This window comes from Ambystoma mexicanum, chromosome 4p (assembly GCF_040938575.1).
Source record: "Ambystoma mexicanum isolate Mex_15411 chromosome 4p, UKY_AmexF1_1, whole genome shotgun sequence".
NCBI lineage: Eukaryota > Metazoa > Chordata > Amphibia > Caudata > Ambystomatidae > Ambystoma > Ambystoma mexicanum.
Window position 1 is genome coordinate 1061874750 of NC_090927.1, and position 20600 is coordinate 1061895349.

Below are 20600 nucleotides of genomic sequence, written 5' to 3' on the forward strand. Positions count from 1 at the left end.
TAGTTCCTAGGAACCAAGCTATGTGGGTGCCTCCATGTTAGCTGCAGGCCCAAATAAAAAAAATAGTCCCCTTTTGCACACGTTCTTCAAAGAGTATGAGCCTGGAGCCAGAGGTGCCAGGACTGGCTCCAAGAGAGCCTTGGGAGTGGGTGCCAGACATTCAAGGCCTTAATGAAGCCCCGAGCCCTGATCCTACCTGGCAAGTGGACTTGCCAGTGGGGGTCTGGGGTAAGGGTCGTGACAAGGACTTCCCCAACTTCCTCTGATAACTCTCCAATCTGCTTGAACTCTCCTCCAACATCCCCCAATGACTCCCTAGATGTAATATCTCTCTTCACTCATTTTCTTCCTCCAACCTCTAACAAACCCTTTTCAATCTTTCCCCCTCTCTAGCTTCTCTGCCTTGCTCTGCTCTTTCAGCCACCTTCTCTCTTCAGTTCCACACTGTTTCTTCTCCACCATTCTCCAATCATTGCCTGAATTACTCTTCAATTGTCCTCCAAATGAGCTGGACTGCAAGCATTTTTCTAATTCCCTTCCCCCTCTCATGGGTTAGCTTCCAGGATTTCCTCTTTTCATGACCAGCATTGCATTTAATCCAAAACCAAGGTTTATACATGTACCCCTACTAACCCAATCATACACACTCCCTCTCAACCACCTTTGTACCTCTCCAATTGCTTGTTTCATTGATATTTCTGCTTCACCTTTTCTTTCCCCTGCAGACAATGGCCTGCTTATACCTCATGGGACACAATACACCACTATCCAGCAAGCCCTGGCACCGGAAGTCTTCTACTCTGGTGACAGGAGCTGTACAAAATCTTGTTGATAAAACACAAGAGCTGAAATAACTTATTCAGTCTTACTTAAAACTAACACAACTTTTAATTGAGGGTCTTATATGCTTTCACTGTCATGACTGTACCACTTGAACTTTAGGAGGCACCCATTGTGGACTAGATCGGCCATGCAGTACATTGTCACAATCCATGCTGAACTACCTTCATACAAATGTCCACCTTTGTATTCCCTGTGGAAAGTATTGGGCATTCCATGTTCAATTGCACAATCTACATACATGTCCCATAATTCCTCTTTTAGTGATTTGGAAAACATGGATAGGACTATATAAAATCTTTGGAACTACAATCCGCAGAAGTTCGATGAGCCTGCTTTGCTTTCTCTTCCCATAGTTCTGATAGAGAGGAGGAATATTACTTACTACCGGGTGTAGCCAATTATCCAGTTTCATTTCAGGCTGTTGCAGTATTTAACCAGCTGTCCCCAGAAGTACATTGTTCTGGCAATTAGTTAATTTCAAGTCCTTCTAAATTTGAACAGTGGTTTTCTACTGTGCCCTGTTGTTTCCAAAACCTGTTCCAGTTTCAGTGGCCATGCTCTCTGCCCTGCACTGACTGCTGTGCTCTCTCACCTGCACCCCCTTTGCACCTGCCTGCAGTTCCCTCTTCTTGCAGTGCGTTTACTCCCTGCCTGCAGTCCCATTGCTCTATATGTATAGTTCTCGATCTCATTCTGCAATTTCCTTGATTCTAGTGTGCAGTCCCTGTACATAGTTTCTTGAGTCTATTCTGTACCTCCTTTGATTCCAAACTGCAGTTCTGTCAACAGTTTCTTGATTCCAGTCCATAGCTTACAGTTTATCGTTCTGTACCTTGGGGCTTAGCATACAGTCCTATTTCTTATTATCTTGTTCTTTTTTGTCTGTTTGAAACCTCATTTCAACAAATTAATCAATTTCAGTTTATTTCGGATTGGATATGATCCATAAAACATCACAGTAAAAATGTTCTACAAAGCCATACATACAACCGCTCCATTGTATTGTTTGTTTTATCGGTTAAAAATCAATTCAACCTTTAACACATTACAAATAAAATACTTAATATTGTAAAAACAAAGAGAAAAGGAAAAATGACACTAAATGAATAAATCATGGATATACTACCCAAAATGTGTTTTAGGATATGTTGTCTAATCATTAATGCAAATCATATTCAGTCATAATGGAATAAAAAAAAAGAAGCAACCACATTTACAATATGTTTGGTTAGTCCAGTTAAACAATAATTCCACACATGATCCATTGATATAAAATAAACACTCTCTTAACTGCTTCAAGTCTTCACACATTAACAGCAAATTCTTAGCTGTTTCTCTCTGTTTCACATCTTTACAAAATCTACAGAACACAGCCTCTTCCTTAACCAAACCAAATCGAAGCAATGTTTCATTTCTTCTGACCAGATTCAGGTGGAATCTTAGGAAAGTAAAGCAAATTGCTCTGTTCGAATCAAGTGACAAGTATGGAGGCAGGGATCCTTGTTTCTTGTGATCTCCTTTGAGATGGGCTAAAGAAGGATATGCATGAACTCTGTCACCATATTAGCCCAATCGGCCATATACAGATCCTTCTTAACTTTGTCCGGATTACCTGTTAAATCTGTGGCAGAGCACCCCACCTCTGCCAATAACATTAAAGCCAATCCCTTCATTTCAGATAAAGTTCAGAGTCCACCACGCTCGTATGCATCTCTAAAGTCCAACATCAGGGAATTAGCTGATGGTTCTAGCATCTTTCTGTAAAATGACAGGTAACTCCAAAAGGCTCTGGCCTTCAGGGAAATACTACCCAGCTCATATCGGATAATTGAATGCGGAGTAGATGATGGAAGATGAAGGACTCTTCTCCAAATCGAGGCTTTTAAATAGGGCAATTAATATATCACTGCCAGGTCATAAATTTCAATCACGTATAATATTTTCGGTACAATCTTACCCTCAAAAAATCACTGACAAGGCACTAAACAAAACATGCCAAATTTGGAGTCCACCCTTTGCAGTTGGTTTACAAAGTTGTTGGCCTTTATATATAGCCATTAACAAATAGAAGTTAAAGAAGGTCTGGAGTTTATCATAAAGCCAAGACAAAGAAAAGAGTCAATCCTTTCCACTGCCTCTGCTTTGACATACCAGTTAAATGGAACTCATTTCCGTGAACTCGATAAATGCATTACCTTTGTGTTAGCTGAATTGATGGACAATGAATTAGCAGTAACAAAGGCAGACAAGCCATTTAACACACGGTGGAGACTGATCGGGGTGTTATCAAAGATTAGATAGTCATCTGCATAACCTGTTGATAATGGCCATAAAACAGATACCTTCGGAATTGCTAAGGACTCAGACCGTGTTCTAGGTCTGCCATATACAGTTTATACAGGCAGGGAGCTAAAACGCAACCCAGCCTCATGCCGTTAAATTCTTATTGGGCGCAAAAGAGTGCCTTACTGGTTTAGGCTTAATTGTATGGTGTTGTGGCCATGAAGAGCAGTTATCGATCTTTATTGCCCGGGAGGGAAAACACATTTCTGTAGCTTAGGCCACAGCAATGCCCAGCCAACCGCATCAAAAGCAGCTGCAAGGTCAATTGAGCCAAAATACACTTGATTACTCGCTTTTGACCAAGACAGGAACTGAATGCATTTCAGTAACATTCCATTCAATTGGGTGCCCATCCCCTTTCAGAATCCCGTTTGCCATTTAGATATTAAATCCTGGCTGGTGGCCCAGGACTCAAGGTGCTCCAGCAAAAGACAGGAAAAGATTTTTGAATCTGCATCAAGAATTGCGATTGGGTGGTAATTGCTGGGATTTGCTCTTTCGCACCTCTTAATATTGGTATAATATGGGCACTGTCCATAGTCTGTGGGTATTGCTCTGTTTTCATATTGTCTAAGAATAGAATGTATATGATTTCTGCCCAAAGCGAAGGATTTGTTTTAACCTCATAGTTTAAAACCAACTCATAGTTCTTAGAGTCAAATGAGCCAGAGCAGACGGGGCTAGCTTCCCATTCATTGCTGCTATGCAATGGAACTCCCTGCCACTCGCCCTCAGAGCAGAACCATCACACCTTGCTTTTCGTAAAGTACTCATAACCTGTCTGTTTGTCTGAACCTTGAACTCTGCGCTGTATCAATATGGAATCACAATCTGTAAGATTCATACAACTAAGTCACCACTGTCTGCAACATCGCCTCGATGCGTCGGGCTGTATGTGCGGTTTATAAATGTAAAAATTAAAAAAAAAATAAGTAAAGAGCCGATCTGAAAGCCCGTTCGGGTCTGGGGCCCGCAAATTGCTGATTCTCCCAATTAGGGCCATTAACTTAGTTTGGGAAAGGCCAGTGTCAGACGGAGGACCATAAAGATCTACCTCACTCATCCCAGGGCTGGCCTTTTGATGGGGCAAGGCATAGAGTGTTTCAAAGTGCTGTGCCCAGGCCTCCTCTGTCTCAGCATTTACGAGCCTTCCCTTTGACTATTTTCGATGATATCAATCAAGGACCAGAAAGATTTTGAATTGCTTTGCACCAATGCCACCAGCGTTGTTTCAGAGTCCAATTGAAGGCGATGAGCTCTAGATGAGCATAACCAGTTTTAATATCCATGATATAATTTCTTCATATTCGCTTCTTTAGATGGATCAGATAAATCATAATTATTTTTGATCTGCCTAAGTAGGCGTCTTATTATTCTTCTTCTATTGACCACCTCCATGTTGTATGTATATAGATGGGGAGAAGGGCGCAGCTTCCTACTACCCTCCTTCGGGACGTTTGGGGAAATTACTCCTTTCACAAAGCATTTGAAATTCTCAACCGAGAATTCAGTCTTCATTTCATGCTTAGACTAGGCAGTTACTCTGATTATTTGGGATGAGTTCCTCCCGCCCCCGAGTTCATGGCATTACAGCCGTTAATAATATCCAGTGGTTCAAAATTAGCTATCAACAGGGAATGGTCACTAAACTGTTTTTCTGCAATTTAAAACCGGTACAATTTTCCGTCAGCCAATGCCCAGCAAAGATGTAATCTAAAGTAGAGGAGCTCAGCCCATTAGACCAGGTTGCTGATGGGAAGATATCCCCTCTTGACAATAAGAAAGGGATCAGAACTGAATCTGGCCCTAAGTGTGCTCTCCTCTGCCCTCCAATGCGAGTTGCTCAAATTTAGATCAATACCGTGGTATTATTTTGCAATATTATTTCACAAACCTCACTCTATACTCTTTGGTAAAATTCTGAAGAATCTTGTCTTCTCTTTATTACTGAGGCTTAGGCATCCTTCGCTAGTATTGCGCCTATTAGTGTGTTATGCCAATGCATTTCGGACATTGTCCGTCACCAGGGCTCTAGGCACTAGCCTTCATGACATTATGCAAAATACCAGCGTTTGTTATGTCAAAATCAAATATCAAATCATAGTCACATTTAAGGTGTGCCCCGAATACATGTACAGGAATTAAGTTAAAATAGAAGCAATTCTAATCAAGCACAGCTGTGCCCACCCTTTCCAATTCATCGAGATATCCCCTCTTGCCTTGCCATCCCATTCAGGGGACTGAGCCCCAGACCTGTAAAGCAATCTGCCCACACTATTCCATTCTTCAATTTCAGACCCTTAGTTCGTAAACCTATCTTATTCTGATTCAACGCTGAAACACAATCTGAGTTTCAATCACCTGACACCAGAACATGACCAGATGGTGTAGTATTGTACCAATCCACGACACATGCAGAAATCGATTGAACCACTATTGCCCCATACGCTGATGCCAATAAATGTTAATCACCAAGACATTCACTATTAGACTGGAGTGAAATCTAATATGGGTAGCCAATATGCACAAAAGATGTTACTATCTTGATAAAGGAGAGAGTTTCACCACCATAAGGACGTCCATTGTCGCCCTTTCAAGCCGCTTCATGAAAAACCTGATAACCATAAAAGGCCGGCTGTGACTTAAGCCAGGTTTCCTGCAGATTTGTTACTGTGTGTTTTCTTATTAAATAGGTGTGTGTGTGTCCTCTGGAGTTTAATGAGGCTACCATGAAGTACTCCAGCTCCCTGTTTGGGAGTTCAGGCCGTCCGCCCCGTGTCCGGCCATTTCGCACTTCACTCTATTATGAGCAAGCGGCCATAAGCCATGACCAATCTTGGCTTTCTTCGGAAGCCATAATCTTTCTTTTTAAAGCCAAGACTTGTTCCTCTTCACCAATTGTGATGTTTGTTTTTCTCCAGGCTTCGATTGTGGATCTCTCGGTTGTGTCTCCCCCCAGCCAAGAGTTGAAGTTTCATGGCATTAAATCGAACCCTAAATATCTCAAGTCATCTCACTCTTTAAGTAGAGTGTCCATAACTACTTTGGAATTTAGGAAAATCACCACTTGATCGAGTCTGGATCTGTCAAGAAACAGTACTCTGGCCACGTCTCCAGACTTGGTTCCACTCAACGTGGATATTTCTTGCAGGAGAGACAGAATGTTTGATTTATTCAGAGCTGAAGAGAGGATTTCTGTGATCACGCTTTCTATTACCACTGTTAAACATTATTCATGCCTTTTAGGCTGATTTGTATGAGGCATAATCGGTATGCCCATGGGACGCTGCAGACAGCTTGGTGTCTCCAACCTGTTGGGCCTCTTTGTATATTTTTTGTCTTAAACTGGCAGAGGACACCACCCCTTGATCGTATTGTGACTGCTTATCAGAAGAGTTTGACAAAGGTGGCATTCCCAAACCACATGGCGCCATCGGAGATACTGTTGGGGTAACCGTTGCTATTGTCAGTGCTGTTTGAATGCCTGCCATTTCACAGGGTGATGTTACACTTTCCTCTCTATGCCCCTCATTTGGGACTTGGGCCGAAGATGTAGAGGACGAACTTGGGTCCGATTCTGTGACCAGCGCTTTCTCCCCGACCCAGCCCAGCTGTGACAAGGCAGCCTTGACTGTTGTCTGTGCCAAAAATAGCGAGTTGCTGAAACCTCACGCACCTTGCCTCTTTAAGGTTTCAGTGGGCATGTTATTTTTTTGAACTGGCCGGCCCTTGATCTTTTGATCAGACGAGATTGCCCCAACTGCCCCAGCTTTCCCAGTGGTTCCATGCTCAGAATTTCCTCAACCGAGTCCCTCAACTGGTACCACAGATGTTATCTCCTGAACACTGGTTTAAGTGGTTTGGAATGTTTCTCCGGGGGTACTGTCAGCATTTGTCATTCAGTTGTTGGCCTTGTGGGAGACTGCTGCTCCCCCTGTTTGCAATTCCTTACAGAAGGACGGATCGACAAGGCTTTGTCAGAGCCTGGACTGACTTGTGACCCAGAGATCTCTAGAACTTCCTGAACAGGACTCAGGCGAACTTGTGATCCGGGCGTCCTTTGCATTTCCTCTGCAAATACTGGAGCTACGCCTTGTGCAGTTGAGTTGTTCAAGTTATTTTCCATTGAGCTGAGTTTCTGTGAGAAAATAAAAGGCCCTGGCTGCCGCATGCAGGTCCATATGATCAAATTTAAACAATAAGGATTCTAAGAGGGATGTGTTCGATTTTGTCTTCCTCTGAATACCTTCACAGAGGGAGACTAATATACATAGTGCCTGATAGTTCCGAGAAAATATTATCTTTACCTTCCCCCTTGATGTCCTCCATTTTGCGTATCACTGTCGATAGCCTCTGAGGGGCCAAAGGAGTGGGGAAGGTGCAGGCGATGAAGAAAAAAGGTTGATGCCTGAGAGGCCTTGCCCATTTTTTTGACAGCCCGAGCATTCAGGCACATCAGGAGGTGTGGATGCCAGTTAAAAATGATGGCAATTCAGCAGACCATCAGGAGTAAGACACTCCAATTCCCGATGCTGAACAGGATCAAAGAAAACTTCTTGTACTTGTTCTGTAAGTGCATGGTTACTGCCACTGCATTGATCATTGTTTATAAGGTTCGTTGGACAGTTATTGCTGACTGAGGTAAGCGGCACTGTCTCTCGTGATCGTAAAAAAAACAGAAATTAAATTCAAACATTGTTTTTGTGTTTTGTTCAATTAATTTGTTTTGAGTGCTTAGGCGGGTTTTCTGGGACCTGCGCGAGATCTGTCTCTGTGGGAGAGGGCGCTAGGGGGAGGGCAGTGGCTGCCAGCATCTCATAATCTGTGATTGTTCAAGTGCATGCAGAATTAACACCACTGCGCAGATCATACTTTGTTTCCCAATGGAACAAGCTTAACACTCACCGTTTTTTCTGCTCCAATCCACAGATGCAGCCCAGCGTGATCATATCCTGATGTCGTGGAACAATGCTCCTCTTTCGCCTCCCAACACCTCCTAACACTTAACACATTGCACACAATGCACGCTCTTCAGATTTTGTACTACTGCTCCGCCTCCAAAAAATAGAACGTGAAAGCAGACTCCACCAAAAAGCCCAGCAGCTTCACAAGTCTGTGTAGGTACTGTAGCACCTAACACACTGCACACACACTCTTAAAAAGGAATGATACAGAGAACATAGTACGACAAACATTTCCAAATGTTTAGAATGTATACATTTAAAATCAGCAGCACTAGGGTGTGTATTACACTTCACATGACTACAGAGCCATAGCCAATAATTTAAACTATAGTTCCGAAGCCAGAAAGTCTGTTGTTCATTTCCAAGAATTTTTCAGATAAGAAGGAAAAACAAAAGCAGTCTTGGAGAGACAGTAACAGCATAAAAGCAGGTCTCTATTGCCTTAAACCGTATCCCCTTAGAAACTCAACAAATATTGATTTCATTAATATTTATACAGGGGCCGAAACAGAGTGGGCCAGAGTTTCTGTATCGCTGCATAAACAGCTGGCATCCTCTATATGCCAAACACCCAGCCAATTACAGGTTATGGCGTTTACGGGAAGGACGTTCAGCTGGACCTTTGTCAGAACTGTTCAATGGTATGTATTTATAACCACAGCAAGGTACCCATCTGCTCCCACAGTGGGGGAAAAGAGGTAGATTTCTGTATATTCATATCTTCCCTGTTTCCCCAGATAGTCATAAGCCTTAGTCTAGGGGACAGTTTCGAAATTCCAGAAATACTGTCAGGACTTTCCAAACAGAAACCCACAATATCCAGTGATCTTTTGATTAAGGCTAACCATCCTATTTTGTAACAGCTCCACAGGGAAAGTAGGTGCCTTACTAGTAATTTGGCTACATTCCTGACTTGACTCGACCACAGACAGTGCCAAAATGTAATCAGCGTTAATGAGTATGTCTGAGCGATAAGGTAGCACAGTTTCCAATTGCATAGCATACATGGAGGTAGAAGTAGGCGTGAAAGAAAAAGGTTCTCTTCACACTGTAGACTGGGTTGCCCACTGCCCACATTTTGCTCCCATAGCACCCACGGCTACACCCATTCCCCTATAGATTGTCAACCTATGCTCGACAGAGTGCTGTTGTAGCGTCTTTGTTAATCTAAAGAGGAGTCCAATGACATACTTCATCCTCTGTTTCACTATATTGTGCTTCATTGTGTGTCGTTGGTTGAAGTTATCCCTAAATAGTCCAAATGTTCATAAGTCGAGAGCCTATGACTATTCAGGGATATTCATGCGGGCCTATGGTGTTTATTTCAGAAACACAAGTATTTCCCATTATTATTAACCTTTAGTTAGGTCACTTAACCGTCATATCTATCAACCAGAACTTGTAGGAATTTGGGATTTGCGCAATCAGTACTGCATCATTGCAGTGTTTGGATGCCGTGGGTGTAGGTGCTATATAAATACCAATAGCAGAAATAGCTAATTGCTGAATATGGGCAACCTTCCTTCCCCACGGTGAGATAAATCAGCACTTCACTGAGGTGAAATAGAGTTATGTAAAGGTTGAACAGGATGGGTGCCAACACACAACCCTGCCAACACCCTTTCCTACCTTGATAATATCATTTAGTTTGCCCCATCGCTGTAACGGACAAAGACCTGTGAGTCAGTATGAAGTTACTCCAGCATCCAAATCACTGGGTTTGGCACACTCAACTCATCAAGGGTCTTCCAAAGGAGTTTCCTGCCCCCATGACCAAAGGCTGCACTCAGTTCAATAAAGGCCACATGATATGATAAGTCATGTACAACGCACCTATACATAAGTGTTTCATAGACAGAAGACCCCAAAAGAAGGGCATATTTAGCCAGGTTCAGATAGAGGTTTAAGCACTGATTAACAGTGCCCATGCCCGACCTAACGGCCAACTGTGTATCAGACAGAATGCTGTGTTCCTTCGCCCATTCCTCCAATCTCTTCAAGAGAATGCCTGCAAAAAGCTTTGACGTACCATCCAGCAGGTTAATTGGGCAATAAGAGGATGCAAAAGAGTTACTCCCTTTTTGGTAAATTGGCACAATAATGCCAGTTTTCCAACTAACTGGGGTCTGGCCGGTATGTTAAAACGCATTAAACACTTGGGTCAGAAAAGGAGCTCACAGCTGGATACAGATGCAAAAAAAAAAACATTTGGCACCCCGTCAATCCCAGGGGCTTGGAGTGGGTTCTGTCTTCCAATTAGCAGTTCAAGATCCCTGACTGTGAAGGTACCTAGAGTCTGAGATCCAAGTATCTGGCAATTGCTATCCACCTCCTCTGTGTTTCCACCGGGAACCTCATTTACTTAGGGATCCTGTCCTTCTATTCCTCTGAATGTTTGTGTTATTGTTCTTGTCCTCACCTGTGCTTATGTAAGTACTTTCTGCAGAGTTTGGATGCTGGGTTTCCAGCAGGCAATTCTTGTCCCTTTACTTTTTCTCGTCTCCGTATTGCCCATTGTGCCACATATGTTAAAAGTGTGCGGATTCCTGCTTCAGGGCGCAATTACTGCTTTGTTCCTGCTAGACTTGTGCAGGCTACTGTCTTGTGAGGTTGCTTACTGTTTGTGCCTCTGGGTCCGTTCACATTTACCAATCCCCCTAAAGCCTGACAATCACGACTGACAATTATCAAAACATAAAAGATAACGTGAAGGGATACGGTTAAGAAAAGGTTTATTAGGATTCTGGTATAAATTGGGGCCAAGATAACCATTCTCCAGGATGTGGACCGTTCTTAAGGACAACTTACAAAGAAGAGATCTCTAAGAGAAGTTGAAGTGTGTCCAAAGAAAAGGTTCTCCCAGTTCTCTGTAATTCTGGGGCCAGGTTCCTTCTGGCAGGTTAACAAAGTAAACATACACTGCTCATCAATGATTTGACAAGTTATCCAGTCACTCTTTCGAGGAATCATCCTCTCAATTTGAATAATGATTACAACAAAGTATTCAGCAAATACAATTATTCCTAATGTTCAAAATAAATCAATTATATTTTTTGATTGCATTAACAGGTACACTTTATAATGTTATCAATCACATCTATCAAATTTATTCTTTATGAAGAAGAAGAATGTAGAGTATAATACTCAAAACATCGATTGTTCTTATGTCAAACAATAAGTATTTTATAAAAGGATTTTTCCATTAAAATGCTCAAAGACAACTTTACAGTATGGGAACAATTAATGAACAACAAAGGGTGGTTCTTCCTTGAGGTGCTCCCATTCCCACTGCACATTTCAGGACAGGGAGTCAGTTCATAAGGATCAAGACATTTTGCTCACTATGGACGTGTGCAGTTTATCCACGAATATTATGTATACAGCGGGCCTAGAAGTCATGGAATGGCTCCTACTGTCCACAGGCAAGTGTACTGCAGACAGAGTTTTTGTACTGAGCCTGTTAAAAGTGTGTTGCCAAATACCTTCTTCAGATTTGAAGACAGATTCTTTATCCAAATCTCTAGGACCTCAATGGGTGCTGCAAAGGTACCCAGGTACGCAAACACCTACATATCTTATCTTGAGGGAATTGTCATAAAATCAGTGTCAGATGGATGGGTCACCTAAAGTGTCGATATAAATGTATTGATTAAGTGTTTGGAATCGGCAAGGCACTCCAGGTACTCTGCCACCGTTTTGTGAATTCACGAATCACCTAGCACCTAGACAAGTTCACAAAAAAACACAGCACCCATAAAATACAGTTTCTGGACTTTGAGGTGTATGTTAAAAATGGAAAACTAGAAACCATGGTTTATAACAAACCAATGGATAGAAACTGCATTTGTTAGCATCAAGTTTTCATCTAGGATGAACTAGAGAGAGTACACGCTATAGTCAATTTTGCGCTACAAAAGAATCATCTCTGAAGATCATGAGTTTGCCACAAAATCAGCAAATCTGCAAGCAAACTTCTTAGAAAGAGGTTACCCTGAAACAACAATATCAGCAGCTGCAGAAAAAAGCTACAACAGTTAATAGGACGCGCAGCCTTAAAGTCTACAAAAAGTTCTGACAGAAAACTTGGTATATGTAACTATATATTCCCAACAAAGCCAAGAAAATTAAGAGAATAAAAAAAATTATAATTGTAATGTCTTAAAACTGGATCCAACTCTTTCCCAGTTATTTGATCAACCACCAACTTTTGCATATCAAGAGCGCAAGTGTGTAAGGGACTATGTGATTCGGGCTGAATATGCTCCACCCAAACCAGACGAGACAGAATGTATGGGTACATTATCATTAACAACTGTCAGCAATGCCATAATATCAAAAAAGGCAATTATATATATCATCCATACAATGGTAAAAAGATTTGGTTAAGACATAAAAAAAATGAGTGATTTCACAAACGTAATCTATGGGATCAAGTGCCCAAGTGGCTCCTTTTATGTCTGACAGACTACAAGAAAAGCGATAACAAAGTGGACGGAATACACATCTAATGTACAAACCTGTCAGACCTATTCACCTGTAGCACAATATTTTTGAGAAATGCATCACAATATGTCACAGTTGAAGTTCTTAATTCTTTAGCAAGTCAGGTCTCCCAAGCGAGGGGGTGGGGGATCTGAATACTTTACTTCACCAGAAGGAGATATTGTGGATTGAGCCATTAGAAGCCTTAAGCCAAAGAGGAATGGATCTCCAATTTGATCTTACATGTTTCTTATGATCACAATAATGGTACACCATGAAGTGGGCAAAAATGTATTGTCATGAGCAGTGTGATTAAAATGTATAACGTTACTAGCAGTTGTACCAGTGCTTCGCACAGTACTTTCTTCTAAAAAAAAAATTAGACAAAGGTATATTTATATGTTATACTTTTTACGTTGTCTACACCATGGAATCTACCCACATGCCAAATTTCAGGTTTGTAGCATCTTGGAAAGTATGCTGAACATTTCGAACAGACACACATACCCAAGCATTGCAGACCACTTAATTTTCATCTGATGAACGGACGCTCTGTCCTGAAATGCATAGTGAGAATGGGAGCTCCTCGAGGAAGAAGCATCCTTTGTTGATGTTGAATTGTTCCCATACTGTAAAGGTGTCTTTAAGGTTTATAATGAAAACATACTTTTATAAAATACTTATTGTTTGACATAAGATCAATGGGTGATGCTTTGAGTATTATATTCTATATTCATCTTCTTACAAGAAGACATTTGATGGATGTGATTGATAACATTTGAAAAAGTACCTATTAATTAAATGAAATACAATGATTTATTTTTATCATTAAGAATTATTTTATTTGATGAAGACTTTGTTGTAATCATTATTAAAATTGAGAATATTATTCCTCAAAGGATTGACTGGATAACTTGTCAATTCATTGATGAGCAGTGTATTTTTAGTTTGTAGTCTCTGTACCGAGAGACATATACAGGGCACCTGAAATAAAAGATGTTAATGTTAATCCTGCAGAGGGGGGTCAATTGTTGAAAGGTGTTTTTGAAGAAGTGGGGAAGTTATCAGGTTACCGGATCAATTGGGGGAAAACAGAAGTATTTCCGGTAAGGGACTCGCCAAGGCAGGGGCAATTGTTAGGCTGGAATTGTAGATGGGAGAATGTAAGCATAAAATACTTAGGTATTCACATTGTTCGCGACATAAAAAAGATAGTGGATTATAATGTAGATAGAACCGTAGAGGTCATCCATAAAGACATTAGGAAATGGGGGCGTTTCATATTGTCCATATGGGCTAAAATTAATGCAATTAAAATGCTTTTATTACCAAAAGTCCTGTATATCATTCAGTCGTTGCCCTTACATTTGACAAAGAAAGTACTTCGACGGATAGATAGATTATTCCAGGACTTTTTTTGGGGGGAGGGCAAAAGAGCCAAAATTCCACAGTACATTATGGTCCGCAGCGTCAAAGATGGAGATTTTGGATACCCGGTCCTTAAGAATTATAGTAACGGCTTTTTATTGAAAAAGACATCTAGCTATTTTATTGGGGATCCAAGCCAGATGCCTTGGTGGGTTCAGATTGAAATGCATACGTTTTTGCCATATGACATTAAGGGCCTCATTACACTGAATGGGGTAAGGGTGTACCGGTACCGGTAAGGGCACCAGTACCGGTAAACCCTTACCGCCTTACTATGAGGTCCCTTTGCCGGACCTGACCTCAACGGCTGGTTTTAGCAGCCGTTAAGGAACAGGCCCGCAAAGGGACCTTGGTGCTAATTACGGTACCGCAATTTGCAGTACCGTAATTAGCTCCTTCCCCATTCCCATTGAGCCCTATGGGGGCAAAAATGGGAATGGGGAAGTGCCTTGGTGAATGGGGAATTACCGCCCCCGCTCACGTTGGAGTAGGGCGGTAATTCTGCCATCCACAAAGGCGGACACGGTACGGCGGCAGCCATGGCGCTAATAGCGCCATGGTTACCGCATACCGTGTAATGAGGCCCTAAGTGTCTCTATTCATTTGGAACATTACCTGGGAAGGTGCGGAGTTTAAAAACAGTTTTGGCTACAAAAGACGCATTGGCGTCACTGATAGTGGGAAATGGGCAGAGATTATTTGTTTATGAAGAGCCCTCACTTTGGCATAATCCTTGTCTACAGATTAATAATAGAACTTTAAGTTGGAGAAGTTGGGTTATTAGAGGTATTTTAAAGGTTAGTGATGTTTGGAGAAATGAAGGGGTGGTTTCCTTTGAGGGACTAGTGGAGAAATTTGGGCTGCATAATAGAGAGTTATGAAGGTACAATGAATTGGTGGATTTAATATCTGAAAGGAGTCGGATGATGGATGCATCACTCTCACGGGAACCTGAAGTCCTCAAAATATTGGCCTGTGGATCACAAAAGGTGTCAAATATTTTGAAAATGATGCAAACAGATGTACAGTGGTTGAACACATGGGAAGAATTGAGGTTATCATGGACAGATGAGCTGGGTAGAGAACTGACACAAGATGAATGGGAAATGGTCTGGAGAGTTTCGGTTAAAGCTAAAGCGGATTTACAACTGCGTTACACTCATCAGAGAATATTGAGTAGAACCTATTCGACCCCGGCCCGTATTTATGCTTTAGGAATGGTGGATGGTGACAGTTGTTGGGGTTGTGGGAAAGAGAGGGGTAGTTTGCTTCATATGTTGTGGAGTTTGAAAGAGCGACACATTTCTGGAGAGATGTGGTTGATAGGATTGGCCAGGTTTGGGCCATCACCTATCCACGGAATCCATTAGCAATCATTTTGCAACTACCAAGGAATGGTTGCAAATATGATTGGGTAATATCGTCATGGATTGCCAAAGTTCTGTTAGTAGCTACTAAACAGATATTAAAGGTCTGGAAGACAAGAAAGAAACCAACAGTAGAGGATTGGATTTTAGATGTGCAAGTTCTATCTAAATATGAGAATACTATGTTTTATAAGCAATGCAAAGAAGCACGTTATGATGAACAATGGGGGAATTTCAATGATTTTTATGGGTAAACCATCTTGATCGGAATTGTGTAATAGAATGGGTTTGCATCACGTCTAATGTATACGTTTTGGGGGGGGAGGGTGCTTGTGTTGTTATGTTCTCTTGTTTTGTGTTGTCTGTTATGTTTGGGAATGTCAGGCCACCGCTCAAGACTACGTTTTTAAATGTGTTGCGGTTAATATGCATTTCGAGGTTATTGTTTTCTTTGATTCAGGTGTATGTTGTTACCTGGATGATAGCCTGTTGGCCTAGTAACATTTGCTTTGTACTTGATATGTTTCTTTCTTGTTGAAAATAAGAAATAAAGTTTGGAAAAATGTAAAAATAAAAATAAAAATAAATTAAAAAAATAAAAAAGATGTTAATGCTTTTAATATTTAAGTACTCCATTGAAATACATGAGAATGTAGTGCACCCCTTTCGACAGGGAGGTTAACAAAGTAACCTGTATGCTTATAGTCTGATGTTTAAGTGATTCTGTACTCTTCTATGGTCTTCTTGAGGTCTCTTCTCCATGGTTCTCAATCTCTGTTTAAGGAGTTCCTGCAAACTTCATCTATGTCGTCTCAGGATGTTCTGTCCACTTGTGTCTTAGCCTTTGGTTTGAAGGATCCCCACACCTTTCGTCTGGCTTTAATAAGGGAAAGTCTCTTCCAAAGGCTCAGCTCCAAACTGAAGCATGTGAGATGGCTGTGTAGGTAGTGTTGTAGAGCTGGCCATTAACCAAGGCCTGCAGCTGCAGGGAAATAAACACCACCCTAAGGCCTGGCCAGGGTATACTCCCTAGGCCTCTTACCACCTTCCTCCCCCCAAGATCCCGGTTCTCCAGTCACATCCTGCATTCGCTTTCTAACACTTATTTTGCCTCAAGTCTTGTTTTTGCAAGATCCTACACTGAGCCTTCCTCTCTTTCTCGGTTCATGCTTAACTTCTCCTGCCCCACCTTAACACCTTGCCACAAGCTTGCTTCTCCACCCCTTATAGGTGAATATCTTGGTGTCTTAGTGCACAGCCCTGTCTCTTCCTTTCTACTGTTGTTCTCTCTACTGATGTATTCCTCCCTCCTCCTTAGCAATAGTTCACTATTTTACTGTAGTACTCTTTGTCTGATCCAACCTTTTTCTCCTTGATGTTAAATCAGTCTTCTATCTTCCTTCTCATTCCAGATATTTCTCCACTACTTCACCTCTTTTAACTGCTTTTCCAACTCCTTATCTCTTTACTCTATCTCGTTTCCACTTCTGGTCTTATAACTCTGCCCAGCCCTCTGGGTCTCTCTTTTGAGCTTTGTTGGGGGTTTCCCCTAAAGCCCACTGGGCTTTCTCCATCCCCAGCCTTCTGCGCCCTTCTTTTCCATCCCCCAGCCTTCTGAATTGGTCTGCTGTTAGCCTTCTGGGCCTTTTTCTCCCTCGCTGCTGGATCTTTTAATTCCCCACCTTAAGTGTCTGTCTCTCCCAATCCTCCTGGTCTCCTGTTCTACTCCAGGCTCCACACTGTTCCTCCAGCTTGTGGTCATTGATCCTTTTCCAGATCCTTCTGTTCACCTCTCCAACTGACTCTGAATAAGCTCTTCCTCTTAATTCCCACAGCCTTCTGCCACAGGCCCTGCCTTTCCAGGGCTTTGGCCCATCCTCCCAGCCTCTTTCTGGTGTAAGGTGACTCGGGTTTGTAGATAGGATGGAGATTGGCACTGGCAGATATGTCCCCACCTCTTGGCTGGCAATGGCTTTCAGTCCTGATCTGGGACTTTGGGTTGGTTTGTCCCTTTTCTTGACTGTCCTCTATATGCTTTCCATACCTTGGCCCTGCCCTCGGGGTGGACTCCTTTAATCTAATCAGTCTTAGCTTTATGAGTATGGAGCCCATGGGAGGTGAATGATCTATTATTCACATTCTAGTTCCTGGTTCTGGTCCCGCTCTTTCCACCAGTGGTTTTATATTGGGATTCTATACCTGTGCAAGGAAAGCAGAGCTGTAGCCAGGTGATTCTCTCCACACCACATCCACGCTCAGCATCTCTTGGCTTGTGGTGGCACCAGGAGCCTTTGTCAACCCCGCCAGCAATGATAGGAAGGGGACCTGATCACAAAACCCGCAAAGATAACAAATGCTTGGAAGGAAAAGGGCTGAGTGAGACAGACAGTGAGGTGTGAGTGTATGAGGAAACAGATGTGAGAATCTAGAGTCTGTGAGAAGGCCTAACAGCGAGAAGTATGTACCAGGAGTCTGATCCAGTGAAGGAAAAGAGCCAATGGAAAGGAGTGAGGATGAGAAGCACATGGGAGGTGCCAGACTTTGGGAGAATGCAAGATCAGTAGGGAAGCATGACAGCAAGATACATATACCAGGTGTTGGAGGCAGGGAAGGAAGGGAGAGGATGGGAGTTATCTAGAACATGAAGTGAGTAAATGTGCCTGAAGGCTGTAGAACCCAAACATGGTGAAGACACGACACATAAGAAGAAGGTTAGAACATGGGAATATCGCGAGAGACTCCAGGAGTGGCGAGAAGGAACGCAGTTCCAAAGCATAACCAATTTAAGAGAAAGAAACCAAGAAAAACAATGCCTTCCCAAAGCGATATCAATGTTACAGAAAGACAGCATTTGAAACTCTGCATTCTAGGAGACTATGTACTATCCTGTAGCGTAACCAAAAGGAAGAGAAAAAAGCAAGGTAAAATGCTGCATTCGTGCCATACAGTATAATAAAATAATAACAAACCACAACATTGTACACTGTGGCTGGCCTAACAGAGCAATATAAATATGTTTAGCAGCTGGTTGGTGTTTCTTAACAGCAAGAAAGATTCTGTTCTACTACACCCTACAGTTTGTTTTTAGACTCTCCTTTTTACTCTACATATTATTGACTTTTCAAATGTTTTACATGAACATATTTTTGTATTTCAAAAGTACAATATGGTTAGTGAATGCCCTTTATTAGAAGCTGCAGAATGCATAAGACAACCATTAACTCACAGTCCTGAACTGAGCCTCTGTATGGACATGCTGAAAACTTACCATATGCTTCTTCAATATGAGCACAATAGGGATTAATGCCCATCCCATTCTGTCTGGATTCTTGCTCTCCTAAGCGGAGGATATTCTCTAGTCCATTCAATGCCACTTGGACTATTTTGGAGTCCATCACAGTCAAAAGGTCACAAAGAGGTTTGATGCAACCTAATGCCACCAAATATCTTGGAAGCAAAGAGAGAGAATATCATTGATCTAGAATAGTAGACAATGTACAGTTTAGAATTAATTTATAATCTGCTAATTTTGACATCACAAATATCTGACTACTCTGTAATCGGATAGTTGTGACATTATCACACTGTATATGGGAACCAACATTCCACTCCCAACCAAAGCAAATCATGCTATTCTTCTTGGACCTGTCCCAGTACCTTACCGAAGGAACATCTCTGCTTCTTAACCAAGGCACATTCCCTTCATCCTTAGTCTGAACTTTAGCTCTATCACAGCAGCAAGACTCATCCCAGCTACAAAGCCTGATTTGATCATAGGGCTGTCCCAAACCCCATCAAGCTCCGAGGCCCATCTCTGTCCTGGACCCAAGACCAATCTGTGTACCTTTTAAGGTTCAGAACTCTGAACCATTCAAAATGCTGTTTTATCTAAAACATTCTCACTACATTGATCTTTTGGATAATCAAAACAAATCTGTACATGTTTCATTATTTTTATGTTAGTGTTGTATGTAAAAATATGTCCCCAAAATGTATTTTTAGAAAGATATTAAGTGTCACCTTGCAGTTCTGTGATGTGTCAGGATTGCCAATGGGTATCAGCAGACAACCAGACAAAAATGTAAAGTCTCTCCACAGTCCAGCAGTACCCTCCCCCAGGCTAATTTCCTAATTCAATTTCTTTTTTTTTTCTCTCTCTCTCATATATATCATATATATATTGTGGTTTCAGCTGAGGTTGTGTCTCCTTGACTGTTCCCAGTGTGGGTTTAAAGGGGGTCCTCAGCCCTAGTTAAAGAAGGGCCTAACTATTATTTCTGGGCCACTTTAATGGAGTGTTTCAGTTTTGCACTGAGAGGAGGGCTGGCTCAGGCTGTTTTTACAGTCTCCTGGGGAGCATGGTATCCCTAATTGTGTTCCCAATCTTTCCTTAGCACTGCCCACCTCATCACCTTTCTATGATAATCTCCCTCCTTGCAATTTCTCGACCAATTCAATTCTCCTCCCCCCTCGACTGCGTGCATAGTCCAGTAAGGCCCTCTCCTACCTCCTGAGACTGTCTGGTAACCTGTCTTTCCCCAGACCATTCTCCTACTCTACAACTCCCGCATTCTCCCCACTTTCCCCCTGTCTCCTTCTGATATATTTTAATTTGTTCTGGTTCCAGCTCTTTCAGCCTTCTAATCTCCTCAGTCTCTCTGTCGTGACCTTTTACTCTTCTGCCTTCCGATATCTAACTCCTCTAACTGTTTCGTCCTCTAGCTCGTCATCAATCACTGTCTCTGAAAACACTTTGCTTGCCTACTCAAACTCCCAAACAACCTCCTCTTTGTTCTCCTCTTCCAACTCTGATGGGTCTTGTTCACCACCCATGCACCACTCTGCCTCACTCTCCTGCATATCTACTCAGATTATTTCTCTGATTTCTCCACCTTCAATTTCTCTCATCATTTCCTTCACAAACTATTTATCTATCTCTCCTCAAGCTCTCTTCTTTCTCAACCATCGTTAGTCTCTTCATGCTTATTCCCCACTCAGTGCCTCAGTTTCCTCCTGATTATACTGGATAGCTATAAAGGGGAAGTTCGCTTAAAGATTTTATTTTTCCGATCGTTAAGGCGTGTATTTTTAAGCATATTGTCATCGATCTTAAACATTTTTCCTATGCATTTTACCTTCGTTTTCCTCACTTTTACACACGCGAAAACAACGG

At 42.0% G+C, this 20600-nt stretch overlaps 1 protein-coding gene across 4 annotated transcripts in view; it reads right to left on the reverse strand.

Moving 5' to 3' along the window:
* The window catches only part of KPNA5 (karyopherin subunit alpha 5), a 594400-nt gene that overhangs the window by 63577 nt on the left and 510223 nt on the right, over positions 1-20600 (reverse strand). For all 4 annotated transcript variants that reach the window (XM_069606642.1, XM_069606645.1, XM_069606643.1 and 1 more), the window contains one exon: positions 18696-18874. In XM_069606642.1, the coding sequence (XP_069462743.1) occupies positions 18696-18874 (179 nt within the window). The remainder of the gene's footprint in view (positions 1-18695; positions 18875-20600) is intronic.